The sequence below is a fragment of the Aulostomus chinensis genome, chromosome 18 (genome assembly GCF_037954235.1).
Source record: "Aulostomus chinensis isolate RoL2024-O1b breed Wild chromosome 18, RoL_Achi_v1.0, whole genome shotgun sequence".
NCBI lineage: Eukaryota > Metazoa > Chordata > Actinopteri > Syngnathiformes > Aulostomidae > Aulostomus > Aulostomus chinensis.
The window spans coordinates 3,922,395-3,939,886 of NC_141337.1; the positions used below are offsets into that span (position 1 = coordinate 3,922,395).

At 46.2% G+C, this 17,492-nt stretch overlaps 3 protein-coding genes across 4 annotated transcripts; 2 read left to right on the plus strand and 1 right to left on the minus strand.

Annotated features, from left to right (window-relative positions):
* Window positions 1-293: 293 nt before the first annotated feature.
* Window positions 294-3,070, plus strand: rpl27 (ribosomal protein L27). Its single transcript, XM_086186376.1, has 5 exons — window positions 294-351; window positions 882-964; window positions 1,563-1,732; window positions 2,712-2,822; window positions 2,989-3,070. Exons 2-5 carry the CDS (start codon window positions 884-886, stop codon window positions 3,035-3,037), a joined length of 411 nt encoding a protein of 136 aa, XP_086042502.1. The 5' UTR covers window positions 294-351; window positions 882-883; the 3' UTR covers window positions 3,038-3,070.
* Window positions 3,071-4,026: 956 nt separating this feature from the next.
* ifi35 (interferon-induced protein 35) lies at window positions 4,027-8,336 on the plus strand. The gene is made up of 10 exons (XM_086186374.1): window positions 4,027-4,076; window positions 4,240-4,268; window positions 4,516-4,590; window positions 4,757-4,915; window positions 5,354-5,470; window positions 5,545-5,689; window positions 6,195-6,304; window positions 6,422-6,602; window positions 6,697-6,803; window positions 7,532-8,336. Exons 2-10 carry the CDS (start codon window positions 4,251-4,253, stop codon window positions 7,721-7,723), a joined length of 1,104 nt encoding a protein of 367 aa, XP_086042500.1. The 5' UTR covers window positions 4,027-4,076; window positions 4,240-4,250; the 3' UTR covers window positions 7,724-8,336.
* Window positions 8,337-8,498: 162 nt separating this feature from the next.
* On the minus strand, window positions 8,499-17,470 carry bcat2 (branched chain amino-acid transaminase 2, mitochondrial). Of its 2 annotated transcripts, none has more exons than XM_086186373.1 (11): window positions 16,842-17,470; window positions 14,986-15,057; window positions 14,092-14,292; window positions 13,465-13,575; window positions 12,890-13,009; window positions 12,638-12,801; window positions 11,272-11,414; window positions 10,696-10,781; window positions 10,463-10,603; window positions 10,223-10,297; window positions 8,499-9,813 (listed from the first exon to the last, which is right to left on the minus strand). In XM_086186373.1, exons 1-11 carry the CDS (start codon window positions 16,857-16,859, stop codon window positions 9,772-9,774), a joined length of 1,173 nt encoding a protein of 390 aa, XP_086042499.1. In that variant the 5' UTR covers window positions 16,860-17,470; the 3' UTR covers window positions 8,499-9,771. The 2 variants fall into 2 exon arrangements, with proteins under 2 accessions (XP_086042499.1, XP_086042498.1); XM_086186372.1 differs by lacking the exon at window positions 16,842-17,470 and adding an exon at window positions 15,164-16,820.
* Window positions 17,471-17,492: the final 22 nt, after the last annotated feature.

Below are 17,492 nucleotides of genomic sequence, written 5' to 3' on the forward strand. Positions count from 1 at the left end.
TATATATGTACATAAAAGTAAATAGATTTATTCATACACATACATTTTTCACAATTACTATTTTTTTTAAAAAGTACATCTACTACTGTGACATATTCAAGCAGCTCCTCAAACATATAAAGTCACGATCAATTTCGCCTAAATGTAACATTCTTTTGATGTGCAATATATAGATATATAGATATTGATTATAATGACATTTAAATAGATAAACATTACGCCATGGGACATTTCAGAACGTTTCGCGAGCGGAATTGAAACCGGAAGTGACGCACGTTTCCCAGCGTGTCAAAGTTCACGTAAGACTTCCCAACTTCCTTTTCGGGTAACGGTGGCATTAGAACAGCATCAGTGAGTGAGCGTTCCTGTGAATCAATCTTAAAACATCGCATCTGATTTGATCAATTAATGAGTTTTATCTTACCAGACACACGCGTATTACCCTTTTACACGAGCCCAGTCTGTTATGGAGCAGTATTTTTACATTATAGGACATTAATGTCAGCGTTTATTGCAGCGCTTCGGCTCTGTAGCTTTCAATCCAACATGGCGGCCTCCCTTGGCGTAAACGCGTCGCCTTCATTTGAACAAGCAGTCAGTTGGTTTGTGTTCGTGTGTCCGGATTGTGAGGTGTGACACTTATTCTAATTTTTTGTGTGTAAAGTATCAGTCCGATTTTACATTCACATGAAAAGCTGCTCTTCTTCTGGAAGCTAATGCTAAGTTAGCCGGCTAATCAGACTGCTAAATTGAGCCGAATTTGTTATCAGAACCACCTCCGGGTCTTCCGTTCAGCTTATTCTGGGCCCACAGTAGCGTTCAAACACACGTGAATGATTTTGTGTGGCAGGTTGATTCCAACTCTTGTTTGTTTTTGACAGATATGGGCAAGTTCATGAAGCCTGGGAAGGTGGTGATGGTCCTAGCCGGGCGCTACGCCGGCCGCAAAGCTGTCATCGTCAAGGTAAACCTCAAAAGAAGTTGAAGCCTTAAACGCGACTTAAACCTATCTAACTGCTCGTGTATACATGTTTAAATGAATCAGTCCAGAAACAGGAGGAAGCTTAAGCACAAGGCATGGAAATAGTTACAGATGTGAAGCTGAGATACTTGTAGTTTAGAAAATGTCTTTCTAAAAAGTATCTTCAGCATCTGCTACAACGGGACATGACTATGTTACAAAGGGTAATGTGTATCTCACAGGTCTACTGAAATCAGCAGGCAATGGATATTAATAAAGCATTTGCAGTAAACTTATGATCTCCAGAGTAGTGTTTTGCTGGTGTTGGACCCCCTGACATCATCTCAGCTGCACCCACAGCAGTTCCTCCTGCCTTCAAGTGCAGTACTGCTAATCCGTTGCATTTGTAGAAGCTGCTGTTACTGTGCGTGCAGTCGTAGCTGGTTACTGGGCAGTTACTGCTCTTTACTGGTGTAGTGCAAGCTGTGCAGCGGCACTTTTCCCCGTCTTAGTTGTGTAGTAATTGCCAAGCGTTAATTAGGAAACGTGTTCTCCCACATAGTTGGCCTGATATCACAGCCCTCTTTTAATGTCCTCACAGAACATTGACGACGGCACCACTGACCGCCCTTACAGCCACGCTCTGGTCGCAGGCATCGACCGCTATCCCCGTAAGGTGACCACGACCATGGGCAAGAAGAAGATTGCCAAGAGGTCCAAGATCAAGGCCTTCGTCAAGGTGTTCAACTACAATCACCTCATGCCCACAAGGTCGGTACCTCTTTCTTGCTCTCAAATTAAAAAAGGGTATTTGTTATACAATGTCCTGAGTCTGATGTGACATCCCAGCAGTGTAGCGCTCTCTACTGGGGCTGAATGATTGTTCCTGCTAGGAGTTGGGAGGTCTCTGCTCACCCCTCAGTGTCGTGGTAGTCGGCGTAGTCGTTCAAGTGCATTTTTATGGATCGAGTTATTTGATGCTGTATAATCTTAACACTTCAATAGTAGATAAATAGTTTCAGTCAATTACACCAACCCTCAGGCACATCAAGGCAAATCTTACAGAAAGCAAAGTCAATTTATGCTGTGTGTGTGTTTGTGTGTGTGTGTGTGTGTGTGTGTGTTGAGGCCAAGCTTGTCTAATGCATTTGAGACCTGGTTGTTGACGTGTTCTTGCTTGTTGTCCTGTTTGCTGGTGCGTTGTTGTATTTGTATATCTGAGAGGATTTGGAGACACCAGTGGTAGGAATGGTGTGTTGTCCATGTCCATCCTTGATCATGTGACCAGAGACAATTGATTCTTGATTTCTGAATCTGATTGCTCTGCTGTGCAACGCCATGTGGTGCTTCTGTTTTAGGTCGTCCAGGTGTTGAATGTCTTTAAAAGCTGCTTTCCAATCAGCTCGCTGATCTTTAAAATACGCCGAGGCTGTCACAGTACAGAGTTTTACCTGCGACAGTTGGGCAGCTGTCACCCAGGTGTGTTCTGAACAAATCAGTCACTCTGCTGCCTCCTGTTGTACTCTGTGGTACGAGTTATTCAATTTAATCATTTAAAAAAAGGTACTTAGAGTTCTGTTGAGTTTGTGATGTATGTGTTTGTGATGTGGAACATCTTAACATCAGAGCAGAGAAGAGGGTGTGTGTGTGTGCCTGCAGCTTCCAGCTCTAAACGTCTGCATGTGTGAACGTAGCTCCTCTCAGTGACCCCTTCCAGAGATTTTTAATGAGTGTGAATTGCTTTCCTCAGATACTCTGTGGATATTCCTCTGGACAAAACTGTTGTCAACAAGGACGTCTTCAGGGACCCCGCCCTCAAGCGCAAAGCCAGGCGGGAGGCCAAGATCAAGTTTGAGGAGAGGTGAGGCTCCTGGCTGCGGACGCTGAAGCATTAAGTGCATGTGTTTGAGTGGACGCCAGCAAAACTTCCACATGTCAAAGATGAAGCAGCAGCAGCAGCTCCTGCACTCGTGCTCAGGCGTTTGAATTCAAGACAGTGTTCTAATTCTTGCTTGTTGTGTTTTCAGGTACAAGACGGGCAAGAACAAGTGGTTCTTCCAGAAGCTCAGATTCTAAATTCACTTGGTTTCACAAATAAATGTTTAAAAATGAACTCTTGAGTGTTCTGGGGTCTTTATTTTTCATCCTGAAGACGAACTTGTTCACCGTCACAAGGCTCTGATTGGGCAGACGGTTTCCCACGGAAACATTCTGTGGGCCTGCTGAAGCTTTATTTGTTCAAGTCTGGTTAACAGGTTGTCTTGTGCTTTACTTCATTACGTCGATTGTTCACCCAAAGCCTAAAAGAAGTAGATGAGCGAGGAAGGGAGAGACGGGTTGGCATCAAAGGTTAAAGAGCAGGAGGCGGACCACGTCGAAGTTTGTCACTCTTACATCTCTGCATTTCTGAGGGATGTTGAGTGTCGTTTAATTTTTATAATCCAATAGTGTGATTTTCTCCTAGGGGCAGTACAAGGTGTGACACCCTATGCCCTTTGACCCTTGGGTTGTGTGTGTGTGTGCGCGTTTGTGCGTGTCCTAGAAAAATGAATTGACCCCAGGAGGAGGAGGGGTCCCAGTCCTGAGACAGACAGGCTAATGTTGCTGCAGCTACAGAGCAGATGAACACAATCTAACACTTCTAGACTAAGAAGATGTGATGGATCCAGATGTTGAGCAACTTTCAGCTGAAAGTTTTTTGTTTTCTGTTGGGCAAGCTGAACCACCCGCAGAGCCCCTCATATCCAGAGATACTGGGTCTGGGTGCCCTCCACGAGCAGTTAGACCGAGGCATCTGACCCGGGTCACTAATCTGCCTCTGAAAACCACGGTTAAAGAAGTCATTCTCAGAGAGTGTTAGAAGTTGCAGCTGACAATTAGCGTGAGGTCACCTGAACAGCCAATAATTTGCAAAGTTGAGTTTAAAAAAACAAACCAATTCATATAAAAAAAATTTTTTTACCACGTTGTTTGCCAGCACTTGAAGGCGGCATCAGATGGTCTGTCCCAGATTGAGGTCGCAGCAGCGCCCCCTGATGGAGGCGCTGAAAAACATCAGGTTTTCTGATTGCGAGAAAGAGAAAGTGAAAGGGTCAGTCTGGCAGCAGCCGCCGAGGTGAGCTCGCACACAACTCGCTCTTCAAGCCAAAGCAAGTTCAGATTTTTTGTTTAAAACCGTTAGTCTCGCCGTTGAGTCGCTGCAACTCCCCGTTTTCTCTGCTGTGAGGAACGGAAAGTCCGACGATGACGTTAAACCTTTCATGTTTTGTTTTTTTCAGATTGCTTCATCATGTCCGATACTGACGAGGTGACTTCTCACTGGTTTACACATCAATCCGCTTTGCTCGATATTTAAACATGTCTGAAACATCCAGATGGGTTCATTATTTGTGAAATACCACCTTCACCTTCGAGTTGGGGAAGTGTCTTTGGTGGGAATGTCCTTAAACGTACCACTGCCTTTTTCATGGATCTTAGCCGTGAAAAACAACCTCTCAGTTGTAAGTGGCCCTCCTTCTTTTCCCTGTCTGAGACGCCACTGTGTGTCCTCCTAGGATTTCTCCCTGGTGGACCAACGTCCGTCCCAGGAACATTTAGAGGGAATCCTGGCATCGATCGTGGACTGCAAGGTGAAACTAAAACTTATTCTTCCTCCAGCGAAGGTTTTCTTTTCTCCTGCTGCTTCTGTGTCTGCCCCTTCCTCGGTCCTCGTGACACCTCCCGAGCCAGGCAGTTTGTGTGAGATCACTCTGAGAATCCTGGAGGTAATAACTCAGGTGTTTGTGGTCCTCACAGAGGAAGCACAAGCAGTCCCTGGAGGAGCAGAGGCAGCTCACCGAGACCAGAGACCAGCACAGACAGCAGGCTCAGCAGTTCAGGAGTCGCTTGGATCAACTGGCCCTTGACCTGTCGAAAGACAGGCAGTCCTACAGCAAGCAGCTCGAGCAGGAAAAGGTTTGAGTTTTCATCCTCATAATTCCATGTGTTCTGGCAGGAGCAGAAATGACTCGCTGTCACCTCCTGGGGAACGAAGTGGTATTACAAGACTAAATGGCCCAACGCTGAAGTTCAGCCGCTTTCACACCAGCCCTTTACTACGTCGGCTGTGGAGGCCGTGTGCGGGTGTTTGGCAGCAAGACCACCAAGGCCATTTTTCTTCAAACTTGGCGGAGGAGTGTAGAAAATACACAGGAAGTCCAAATATTAAACTAAATTTTGCACAGAGGATTCCAACATTTGAGAACAGGGAAGTTTTTTATTCTTTGCTTGAAAATGCTGCTTCAGACAGAACTACTAATGCAGGAAACACTGCTCTTGCTTCGTCTTTACTGTCGCTTCTACTGGCATCTATCGGTCGATATCTTACTGTCTTGAGGTGTTTCTGCCGTGTAGGAGAAGGTGTTGAAGCTCAACCTGCAGCTGAACATGCTGCAGAGTGAGCTGGAGCAGGTCCAGGCTGCCCTGAAGGAGGAGGAGGACCAGCAGATGTACCTGGAGCAGCAGAAGGATGTAAGCCACGGCGAGGAAAGCTCTCGACAGGCTCCTGTGACGTGTCCTGTTAACCTTTAACCTTTTGATTTCAGGTGTCCGCCGTTGCGCCCGAGAGGCCGGTCGTCTTCAAAGGCCAGACGGAGATTGGAGGCAACAAAGGAGCATTTGAGATGGACTCACACATCGTTTATCCCATGGAAGGTGGAACGGCGCTGGTTATGTTTGAGGAGGAAGGAGGTGAGCTTGGGGTCGGTTGTACGTTCACCCCGACTGCGGTGAAAACAGTAGAAATACTGTGTCACTTCAGAATCCATCGTAAATTGGGTGCAGATACAATATAGTTATTAATATACTACAAACATTTGGAGAATTGGTAGAGAAATACACCAAAATATTAAAAGTGACGCCGGCCTGTTGTCGTATTAAATAATGCCAGCTTTTGAGGTACACCAGGATGAAGAGAATGCAGTTATACTGCAGAGTTATACTACAGTCACGAGGCGTATAAAAATGATTGCAGTAAATGAACCAAACTAACGCGGAGGCAACTACACCATGAGTCTGATCTGTAACATGTATGAATTGATGGTTTGTTACATCTTTACTCAAAAAGAAGAAGAACCGACAACCAATGGAATCACCTCAGGTCATGGAGCCACGCCTCTTGCTTTTTTTTTCCAGCCGAAAAGAGATTGAAAAACGAAACAGTGCCTGAGTAACTCAGTGTTGCCTCTGTTGTCAGTGGCCAGGAAGGTCGTGAGTAATAAGATCCAGCAGGTGGGTCTGGAGGGAGACTGCTGGATCAGTGTGGAGGCGCGGCCGGTTCAGCTGATTCTGCCCAGGCTGGTGGAGGTAAAGGCCGCTCCAGTATCATGAGCATGTGGACAACTGCTCTGACCGGGATCTGCCGGTACTGACAGAGTACTACCTTATGCTATCGTAGTAAACTGCGATGTCTTCATCCCTCAGATAGAGTCGGTGGTGTGTCCTCAGCGTGTCCTCATCTCAGGCCTGCCCAACATGGACGAGACTCTGCAGGCCTTGCTGGAGCTTCACTTCTCCAAGCGTAAAAACGGAGGTGGTGAGGTGGAGGAGTGCGAATACCTGCCCGACGCTGGTACTATGGTCCTCAAGTTTCTGGATAAAAACGGTGAGTAAACGGATATTTAGCACTGAGACGATTGATTATTGGTTGCGTGTTCTCCGTTTGGAGAGATCCATAACGAAAGCTGTTCCCCCTGCAGTCGCCCAGGGTTTGATAAAGAAGGAGCACCTTAATGTGGTTCTGCAGCAGAACAAGTACAGACTGAGAGCGACTCCTTTTCTGAGTGGAAGCGTCACAAAGCTGAAGGTGAGAGAGTGACGGTGGTGCTCCGCCCACAAGTTCCCCGGTGACTGACAGCATCACGGTGATGAGTCGCCGTTAGAACAGTAGATAAAGCTGGACAGCGAGACTCATCGTTCAAGAAAATACAAATGAAAATGTAATTGAATATATTTAAAAGCTGTGGTAACATTTATGGTTGTACAAGTCAATAAAATATTTTAAAAGAATATTAAAAATGATCATAGCGAAATTTAAAAAAAAAGATTTACAAGCAGTCATCATAAGAACATAATTACTGCACAACGAGGTCGAATATATTGAAAGAGATAATAAAAATTGACAAGAGTTATAAAAACAAGCTCATAAATTCATTTAAGATTTATACCTGCAGTACTCGTGTTAGCCACATGAGGGAGCTTGTTGGTTTTCTACCACACTAATTGTAGCTACCGGTAATTAATCAGGCTAAAAATCAGCAAATGCCTCATTCAACACTGTGTCCATGAACCTCAAGACTGCAGTGAGGTTTTCCCCTCAATATTATTTATTTAATGAGTAGAATAATTCACTGTGTTTCTTGACTGCAGTCGAAATCACAAATTAGTATAAAAATACACAATAAACTTGGTAAAGCAGCACACGGTTGAGGCCTGAAGTGCAGCTGATTCCATGTTGCTTCACGTTTAGAACACGTATGTGTTGGAAGTTCCCACTGTTAAACGAGGCTCCTGGGATCTCGTCCTCTCTTCCAGACCAAGGTAGTGGTGTGCCCTCGGACGGTGCTGCTGACAGGGATCCCCTCCATCATGGAGCAGGAAACCATGCAGGATCTACTGGAGATCCACTTCCAAAAAAGCATCAATGGCGGAGAGATCGAAGAGCTGGTCTACAACCCGCTGGGCCAGCAAACCTCCGCCCTGTTTAAGGGGGTAAATCCAGAGTGAGACCAGGATCAGCCTCCAGAACCTGCCTCAACTGGTCTGAGCCGGGTGGCTGATGCCTCTGGTTATGACAGAACATTATTTAAGAAGTATTCTAGGACCTACTGCTGTACTCATGGGCACTCGCCTCTTTATCAGGAACCCCTCCTAGCGAATCGTGCACAGGAACCCAACATCCTCGTGGGTTATTGAGGTTGGATCGAATCTTTCGGGTGTTGGTTTGTTTTCATGCTCATTTTGGAGAGAACATTCTTGGTCAGTGTGTTCCGTAAAGGTTGTTGAAGTGACTGTGACTTAAGGAAACCTTGGGGATCATATACAGGAACGTTCCCCAAGGTTTCCTTTAGAACGTTCCTGTAACTTAGAGATGAGCAAACTTTCTTAAAGTTGCTTTAGGAAGCCCAAAACCTCATTGCTTGGTCTCCCAAAAGGTTCCTTTCATATCCCTGAAGGTTCTATCAGCATGTTGAACTAATCCACAGAGAAAATCAGGTTCTACTTGCTCTTCATGTTTCCAGATCATCTTAAATGTTCCCTGAACCTCCATCACACAACACCCCCCCAGCCAGAAATGTTCATTTCTAAAATCAACTCTACAATAAATGCATAAAATCAACATTTGTGCAGCACTGTTTTTGCTAAGTAGCTACAAGTACTCCAGCCACATCAGTGCAGTACTGTTCACGGTATCACATATCCGGGGGGGATGTGTGATAGCGGCCGTGCGGCGGTGCTTCCAGAAGTCTTTCATGAAGACAAAAAGAAACAAAAAAAAAGATGAACTCAAATCAGGTTTATTGTAAAAACATAAAGCCAAATAAAAGTAACTGCACATTTAAAGAAAGACTTAACCGACATCATGTTAAGGATCCCAGCGTGAACCCCCTCGTGCACCACCTGGAGCAGAGAACAGCGGCTGAAGAAGCACGGAAGGACGAGCGGACAGACGGAGGTCAGCAGGCACTTAGAAGAGAGGGAGGGTGGACGTGGACATTCATGGGGGGGGGGGACACCAAGCAACAAGTAGTGGTGATACAGACGAGCACTTTGGAAGACAGTTTTCCTAAATTCACATCAAGAAGACAATAATTAAAAAACCCTCTAAAATGACAACACAATCTAGAGCTGGGTTTCATGGTATCACTTCTCTTCTGTCGTCACTGTTGTCCTTAAATCTCAATCACTTTTGTGCAGTCGCGAACGTCAAAAAAAGACGCTCGTCCTCCCATCGAAAAGCCGAGTTGTGCCGACACAAACCTGGCAGGCGAGTGCAAACTCAAAAGTCACCACGGCAACGGTGGCGGTACTCTCCGGTGGTCACGTACAACAAGAAAACACGTCCTATTACATAGTTCCTATTCATGTTCGGATTCCAGGGGCGCGCGCGCACACACACGTACAAACACTCTAGTGTAACAGTTAAAAGTTAAAAACACCACAGGTTATCACAAGAGTACAAGATATTATTACCAATATAAGTTGTTCTCTTAGTGAAATACAATCTGAAGTAGTACTCAGAGAAGCGTGCTGCCAACTGTTCAAGTCCTAAACACATTGCAAATATTCCAGCTGCTGTGTGTGAAATATGACACTTAGTGGGTTTTGTTTTTTTTCCTTTAGTTGTAATGCCAGCATGTGATGCGGGTGAAAACGCTTGTGCTATTGAAGTACGAGAGAACACGAGGAATTCATCCAAGAGATCGAAGGACTAAAAGGTTGCAAGCGGAGCAGAACCACCCTCCCGTTTTTATCAGCTGGTTGCTTGGATTTCTGCCTGTTCCCTTCCCCTCAAGAAGACTTGTTAGTCAGTGGTGAGGACCTGGAGGTCAAAGGTTGTGCCACACTGCATATTGTTAATGTTGCTCCCCAAAGTTTCAGAGCTAGCCGGGGAAGAGTCCATCATCCTTTCCACGGGTGGGTGCAGGAGTGCATTCTTGGGTTTGAAGGGAGGAGGGGTGGAGGCGGGTGTGTGTTTTGGGGGGGCTGCCGGTTGTCCAAACTGGAATTATGATACCGACTGTTGATACAACTGGCATGTGCAAAATGGCCGCTTAAACGACCAGCGGTGCCCATTCACTTGGTTTGTGTCCATACTGAGAGGGGGAGAGAGAGAGAGAGAGAGAGAGAGCAACTCTTCACCATTCACAGACCAACTAGCAAATCATACATCCTGACAGCTGACATCAAATCAATTAAATGCTGATTTGATACTTTGTACTAACGATGTTCCCATAAAGTATAGGAGGCAATAAAACTGCCCTGCATTTCCAATCTAGCGCTGATTTGGAGTCCCTTGGTCACATGACATGGAAGCTATAGAAGAAATAGGATGCTGAGGCCTGCAGTACATGGGGAAAAAAATGCACTAAAAATATTTATGTAAAATATCAGAAGCAATAAAAAGAGTTTCCTACAAATCAAAGGGCTGCCTTTTGCGACCACCATGGGTCACGCAGAGTTCTCTCACAGACCGTCGATAGAACATCCAACATTTGCCTGTACCTGAATATCAGTAAGCTCTTTGTAGAACCTCTTCGCCAGGTCCGGGCCGTTCTGCATAGTCGGGATCTGGTAGGTCTGAGAGACGAGGGAACATGACATCGTTACTACACACAAACGCAACGGCGCCGTCTAGGTGCACCCCGCTAACGGCTCGCCGGCCTTCGCTTGGGTCTTTTCTCAGCAGAATACAGGTGGCAGAGTTCTGACTTGTAAAGTCACTGAGCGTCTCTTGTGTCGCACCTCTCCTTTGTAGAGGAGGCTGCCCACGGGACAGACAACACACGCCGTGCCGGCTCCAAACACCTCCAGGACCTTTCCGGCATCCAGAGCGCTCAGCAGCTCCCTCATGTTCATGATGCGCTCGGTCACCTTGAACTCTCCCTGAAGAGACACAGGCAGCCATTAACATCCAGATGACGGCAATAACCTCCCGGGGGGGTGTGTGTGTGTGTGTGTGTGTGTGTGTGTCTTACCCAGGCCCTTGCCAGGTCCAGCAGGGACTGTCTGGTGACTCCAGGAAGAATGATGCCGTCCAGGGGAGGGGTGATCAGTTCTCTCTCTGCAAACACACATGCAAGCAAGTGAGCGGCTCCTTCAGGTCCTCAGTAGCAACATGACTGTTGCTCCTCCCCCTAATGGACCTTGACATGATTGACAACTCCTCCAAACATCCCCTCTAGTGGAGCTGGATTGAGTTACCAGCCACACTAACCCACATCCAGAGTACAGCCACAGAAATCCCTCCAGTTGTTACTTCAACCCTCCTGGTTTAGCAGGTAAAACTTCCATCACAGCTCAGAAACGGCGAAGAGGAATTTCACACACAAAAACCCCGGGAATTTTAAAACTCTGACACCTCGTCAGAATCTGACCTGTATGAAGATGTTCTCCGAGGAAAACCCAATCTTAACCTTAACATGTTTGAGAGTTGGTTTTTTTGTTTTTTTTATTTGCTTAGATTGATTGACAGATCCTGCAGAAGACTGAGGAGACCGACTCACCCCCCCCTCCACACACACACACACACACACACAGCAAAAGCATCAGACCTCCTTTCTCATTGGTCCAGTAGATGAAGAGGTTCATGGTTCCGACCTCGGTGATCTCCTCGTGCTCGCCGTACAGCCACAGCACCTGCTGGCAGCCCCTCTTCACCGCCTCATTCTGCACCGCTATCGTGGGACCGTAGTTCCTGGATGGAGACGGACGGGTGACAGTTGTTATTCAGGAGAGAACGGAGACGCCGGCTCAGGAGGACACAGAGGACAGAAGATTCAGCAGCTGACGGGGTCCTGCTCAGTGAATCAGCCGGTGATCCACGCCGCCGCCGTTTGGATCAAAATCAGAACCATTTTATATTTGGATTTTCAGACCTGCAAAAGGAATTAAAAATTCCTGTCATGAGTCGTCACTTCTCTCCGCAGTGTTGGTTTGAAAAAGTGGAATTACATCCCAAGAAATATGGAGCTTGACCCGTGGACACCACAGTGACTGAGCTGGAGCCCTGGTGGGCTACGACGGTACTGCAGCTGGGCAACGAGACATCGTTTATCATAAATAACAGTAGTGTCCTTTCTCAAATTTGTCATTAAAGCTTGAAGTAAAATATTTGATTAATATTGGGGTTAGGTTGGAGCTCATGTTTCTGCCGAAGTCTCCAGAAAGATTCTGAGATATCTTCTAATTTCACAAGGTTAAGATGGACTGCAGGAACTATGAAGAAAAATTTGAGTCTTCTTCACATTAAATAAAAAAACAAACGACTCTTAAATCTGTCTGACTGACTCCTGGAGTTCCATCCGGTGTGGCAGTTGAAGTGTGTCCGCGCTGTTTGACGGGAGGAGGGGAGATTTTCCTCGGCTTAGTGAGTCGGTGCCTGACGTATGCGCTGGTGTTATGTAACCAGAGCGGTTTGAGGAGGTGATGATTACTGTAGGATGCCAGAGCCATGTGAGAGCAGGCCTGTGATTAGAGGCGCGGCAGCACAGATTATACACGTGCACACACACACACACACACACACACACGCACGCTGAGTTTCCAGCAGCAGGGAACATCTCCTGCTGGAGTTCATGCACTCCTCTGCTGATCCTGATGGGTCTGTCTCTCAGTCGGCATCATTCCATTAATATCTGCAACACAGCTCAGCACTAAACCAGTCCAGCAGGTCCCACCTGTGATGGCGAGGCTTGCAGCTCCACAGGTTCCTGACTGAAACTCATTCCAGTCCTCCTCTCAAGGTCGCTTCATGTGCCATGACCTGGTGGGACAGCCATTTCCCAGACTAACAGTACAACGACCGGTACAAGAGTGCGTCAGGTGTTCACTCACCCTGGTTTCCTCACCAGAGAGCACTCTAACTGAACCTGATGACCCCCCCCCCCAACCTGGAGTTCATGACACACCCAGACTCACCCCCCCATTTTATAAGCTCCGACGCCTCCTTTCCAAGCCCGGACGAACGAGGGGTCGGCCAGCAGAGAGACAGGGTTGAAAGACCCCGTGGCAAAGTAGGGTCCCACCGGTCCGATGATGACGAAGATCATCGCTTTCCCTGCCCGGGACACCCCGAGCGACGGCTGGAGGAGGAGGAGAGAAGCAGGGATGTTTGAGAGAATTCCAGCTGACTGAGCTGCCGGTGAGACGGCAGACGGATGTTGTTCTGACCTCAGTTGAGATGAAGGTGGGTCTGATGTAGAGGCTGGCGTTGAGCGAATAGGGAACCCACTCCTGGTCGACCTCCACCAGCTTCCTGATGCACTCCAGCAGCTCCTCTTTGTCAAACAGCTACAAGCAACAGATGACAAAGAGGAGAAGTGAGAGTTCGAGGCTTCCCTCCACGGCCGCTTCCTTCCGGCTTCTCACTCGCTCGTTTAAGAAATATGATTCATGATCCACACACTTTCCATGAAAAGGGTTTTGTACCTCCTTTACTTGTTCTCCATATTTTTCCCCCTGTTGTGCTTTGAAACTATTTATCCTAGCATAGCAGAGCACTGTTACATCCGGCATGGCTCATTAGCTGGTACCCAGACGGCCAGCCGGCTGCTCCTCGCAGTTCCAAACACCTCAGAGTACATTTCTGAATCGGCTTTATGATGATATGTTTAATAATTCCTGTCTCATCTGAAATATGATCACGATTTAATATACAGAAGCCATATTAGCAGTCATAAAGCTTGGGATTGGCGCTATACTTAACCCTTGGCTGTGTGTGTGTGTGTCTGTGTGTGTGTACTCACAGGGAGGCAGCTTCTGTCTGCGCTCCGGTGCATCCTCTCCATGTTCAGCATGGGTCTGAACAGACGGATGTGGTTGTCGACTCCTCTGAAGGCCTTCATGCCCTCGAACAGCTGCCCAGGCGACAGGAACACACCGGAAACGAGAGTCCGTTACCTCTGATTGACACCGCTGGGGCGCAGTGAGAAGATTTTCCCGCGTTTCTGCTTACATCGCAATTCTACTCAATACACGTCGTCAATACAGCACGGTCACATTGCCGTTAAAGATTTATCTGATCATTTATTCTGCAGAAATTGAGAAAATATGAAGTAAAAATGTACGAGATTTTCCCGAGAAGCCAAAACCACAACACATACAGAACTACCAGCATGTCTACAACATCTGTCGACCGGTTCCAGGTTTCATGTCCAGCAGTTCAATTTAATTGCTGCTGAGTTTTTTGTCACATGACTGTCTGCCTCAGCTGAGTCGCTGCTGGATTCCTGCTGTAGTTTTTACAGGATTTAATTCCTGCAAAATGCGTCATTTCCTTTCACATGCATGTCACCGACACAGCAAAATCCAGTTTTGTGACATTCACGAGAGTCCAGCTGACCACATTTGCAGTACCATACTGGTTGTTGTACCTCAATGGAGTAGTGCAGGACCGAGCTGGCCGGGTGCATCGACAGGTTCTGGAACGGTTTGATCTGAGGTGCCTCCCAGCCGTCGTTCTCCGACCAGTTGACGATCAACATGTGGTCGGAGAACTGTTTGCCGAACACCAGCGAGGAGGGGTCCGGCTTGGGCTTGCATGCCGAGTTTCTTTCGATGCTGAGATCCGCTGCCTGAGATGGAGACGAGCAAACGAGCCGGGCCAAAGCAACAGAAGTAGAGGGGACAAGAGCAGGGCGGGCGGCGAGGAGAGTGATCGCTTTAAATCGTCATTATTGACACGATACAGCATGCTTTACAGGACAATTAGTCGAGCGTCAGGAATACTGACTTATATGGTCAATTAGTCGGGTTGAATTAAACTGAATTAAATATTCAGCACAGGGACAGAATGAAGGGAAGAGAAGAGGGAAAACAACTTTAATTACAAGTAACTGGTCCAGGATGAGGCTGACAATCTTCTTTAATGAAGACAGTTTCTTTCTTCCAGTGTGACAAAACACCAGGCATTAACGGAGAGAGGGATGCACGATGCAGGCTGCTCTTCTTAGTGCCTGATAGTCACTGAAATTATCTGCATAAAAAACTGTTTGAATGATATTCACATTTTGCTCAGAGTGAAAACAGACGAATTTAAAAAATCTGTCTTTGCAAAAGGTGGAAATCCCAGGAGGTAAGGATTTCTTATCGTTTCCTCCTCATTCATGACGAGCAAACACGGGGCCAATATACGTATTTATATGTGTATCAAAAAAAGAAAATATGATCGTGCATCCCTGGTGCAGGCGAGTGTAAATCAGCCTGTGAAGGTTTGACACGGGGCTCACCTTTGGAGGCACACATAGCACATTTTTTTTCTTTATTACCTTGAAGGAACTGGCGAAGCGCTGGGACCCGAAGTTAAAGGAAAGGGCCTGAGCAAGTCGTCTGTGTAGTGCCTGCAAACAAAACACCGTGGAAATGCATTTACCAGGCAGAGGTTTGCAGCACTTCAGGGGATGGCAGGCAGGGGAAACGAGTACTGGTGGGAACGCGTGACTCAACTTGTCTGCGGGTCACAGTATCACACATGTGAGCAGGTGCTGCAGCTTAAATAGAGTCAGGCACATATTTAGGCTTCTCTTCCAAATGCAAGGTGAGACACACGAGACAAGAGGCAAAGAACAAAATTAGGAGCAAGAACACAATATTTTAGATATTATAATGGATGGATATCAGGATGAGACAGTTGTATAAATCCATTGATCTAATAAAAAAAAGACTGTAAACATTACAGTTTTCATGTACAGGTGTTTACTGAAAGGTTAATTGGGAGCAAGAGTGTTTCCTCACCCAGACTGAGGGTCTACTGAGAGGATTCCACAGCTTTTACAGATTATAAAAGCTCCTCCAGGAAAAGGCTGATCTTGTGGTTTTTGGATTTGTCAATAAAATCTGATTAATTTATTGAATCATTTATGAGATCAGCAAACAGCTGCAGGACAGGAGCAACAAGTGACACACAACTTCTTAGTTTGCCTGCAAATCTGATAGATCTTTTACAGGTAGCGCATTCTGGGGCTCACACAGCCGTTTGTTGCCATCCTGAGATATCAGAGGGAGAATGTGCATGGAACAATACCACCTAATCTCTGCTCTTGAAGCTGTTCAACCTCAGAACCCTGCCATCTGCATTAAAGTGACATGAGTTCAGGGTCTATGGGTGCATTATCCAGTTAGGATAGGCTCCAAACAATTCAATAGAACCTCTTCTAATCTGCGTTAGAGATCTGGCTGTGAACCTAACATCCACATCTGATGCTTCAAGAGTTACACAAAACTGCGCTTGCTGCAGGAGTCCAGAGCAGAGAGGATGACGCAAGTTTAGTTTGGGTTGCGCTCATGTGTGCATGTCTTCGAGTTATGATTCTGATGTCTATGTGCAAGACTAGTGTGTATTACTCTAGTGTTTTCTCTAGAAAACAACAACAAACTAGAAGTAGAGAGCTCGAAACTGACAATGACTTCGCGTTTGAGCAGCGTTACATCAGCAGCGCGGTAGCTCATTCATTGCACAAGCTAACAAGTCAGTATTGCTAGGCAAACATAACTAATGAACTTCCCCGGGACATAATCTACAACTGAAGTACTTTCGAGGCACCTAACAACAAACTGACTAACCCTGGCGCGAAACCTTCAGGCCAAACTCCATTCAATAGTTGTGTAATTCAACAAATATTTCATTCATTAATGGCTAACATCTCCAAATAGAGGCATCCTCGACAGCTTACACGTAAAAATGTACCCGTCTTTAATTCGGCATGCTAACAGAAGAAATAAAACATATCACTAAGACCGTTGTTACGTGTTTTTTGCGGTCGGCTGCGTGACGTTGGACATCATTAAAAATCTCCTTTTACCAGATTTGCTCCAATTAACCACATATAAAGTCAGCCGGACTTACTGTTGAACCTTGGGGATTTACACAGTGTATTTACTTTTGATTTTAAAAAGGTCAATGTCACGTTTTGAAGCAATAAATGTTTAATGCGATAGTTTCAGAACGGGGTCTGGTAAAAAAAAAAAAAAAAAAAACGTCCTTTGTTTTGCCTCCTCTGTCGGAACACATCAGTCTGTGAGAATATTTGTGGCCGTTATCAGCAACAGTAGTCCTGCTTTAAGTGAATCATTTACCCAGACACCCAGTGAGAGATAACAAACCGACATTAACCAGTGGACTCACCGATCGGAGGGCGGCCATCTCCCCTGCGTTGTGATAAATGAGGTTATATGCTCGTGTTGAAACAAACAGTCAAAGTCAACTTGAGTTCCGCTTTGTAATTTGAGACTCTGCTCAGCTGAGATGAAGCCAGAAACCCTCCAGAAATAAAATGTTATTCAGTTAATGAGCCCAAAAATCACTTGAACGCAGTCAGCAGGGTCAGAGCTGGGGTTTTCTGCGTTTGTCTCAACATCGCTCGAACTTTCTGTATGAAGACTTCAACAGGGGGCAGCATACAATTCATTATAATAACATAGATGTCTTCATTTATTAACAAGGACCCATTCAAGAAGCGTCCCGGAGGCGTGACATGAACGTCACAACGGATTGGCTGCCACCAGGTGACGGGACCGGGGAGGTAGTGACATATGGACGTTGAAGCTGATTGGTGGATCCGTGGGGAGTGGTGGAGAACTTTTTGTTTTTTTCCATTTGGTCAGGATGTCAGAATGAATTCAAAAACCAGGCTATTAGGACAACTAAATAAAAGACTTTCCAGGATTCACATCAGGCTTGTGTTCAAAATCATTTGACATCTTGCCATCAAGGCGAGGTTGAGTTAAATGTGCTGGCGCAGCTCCGGCGTAGCCAGGAGGCGGTGGAAACAGTCAG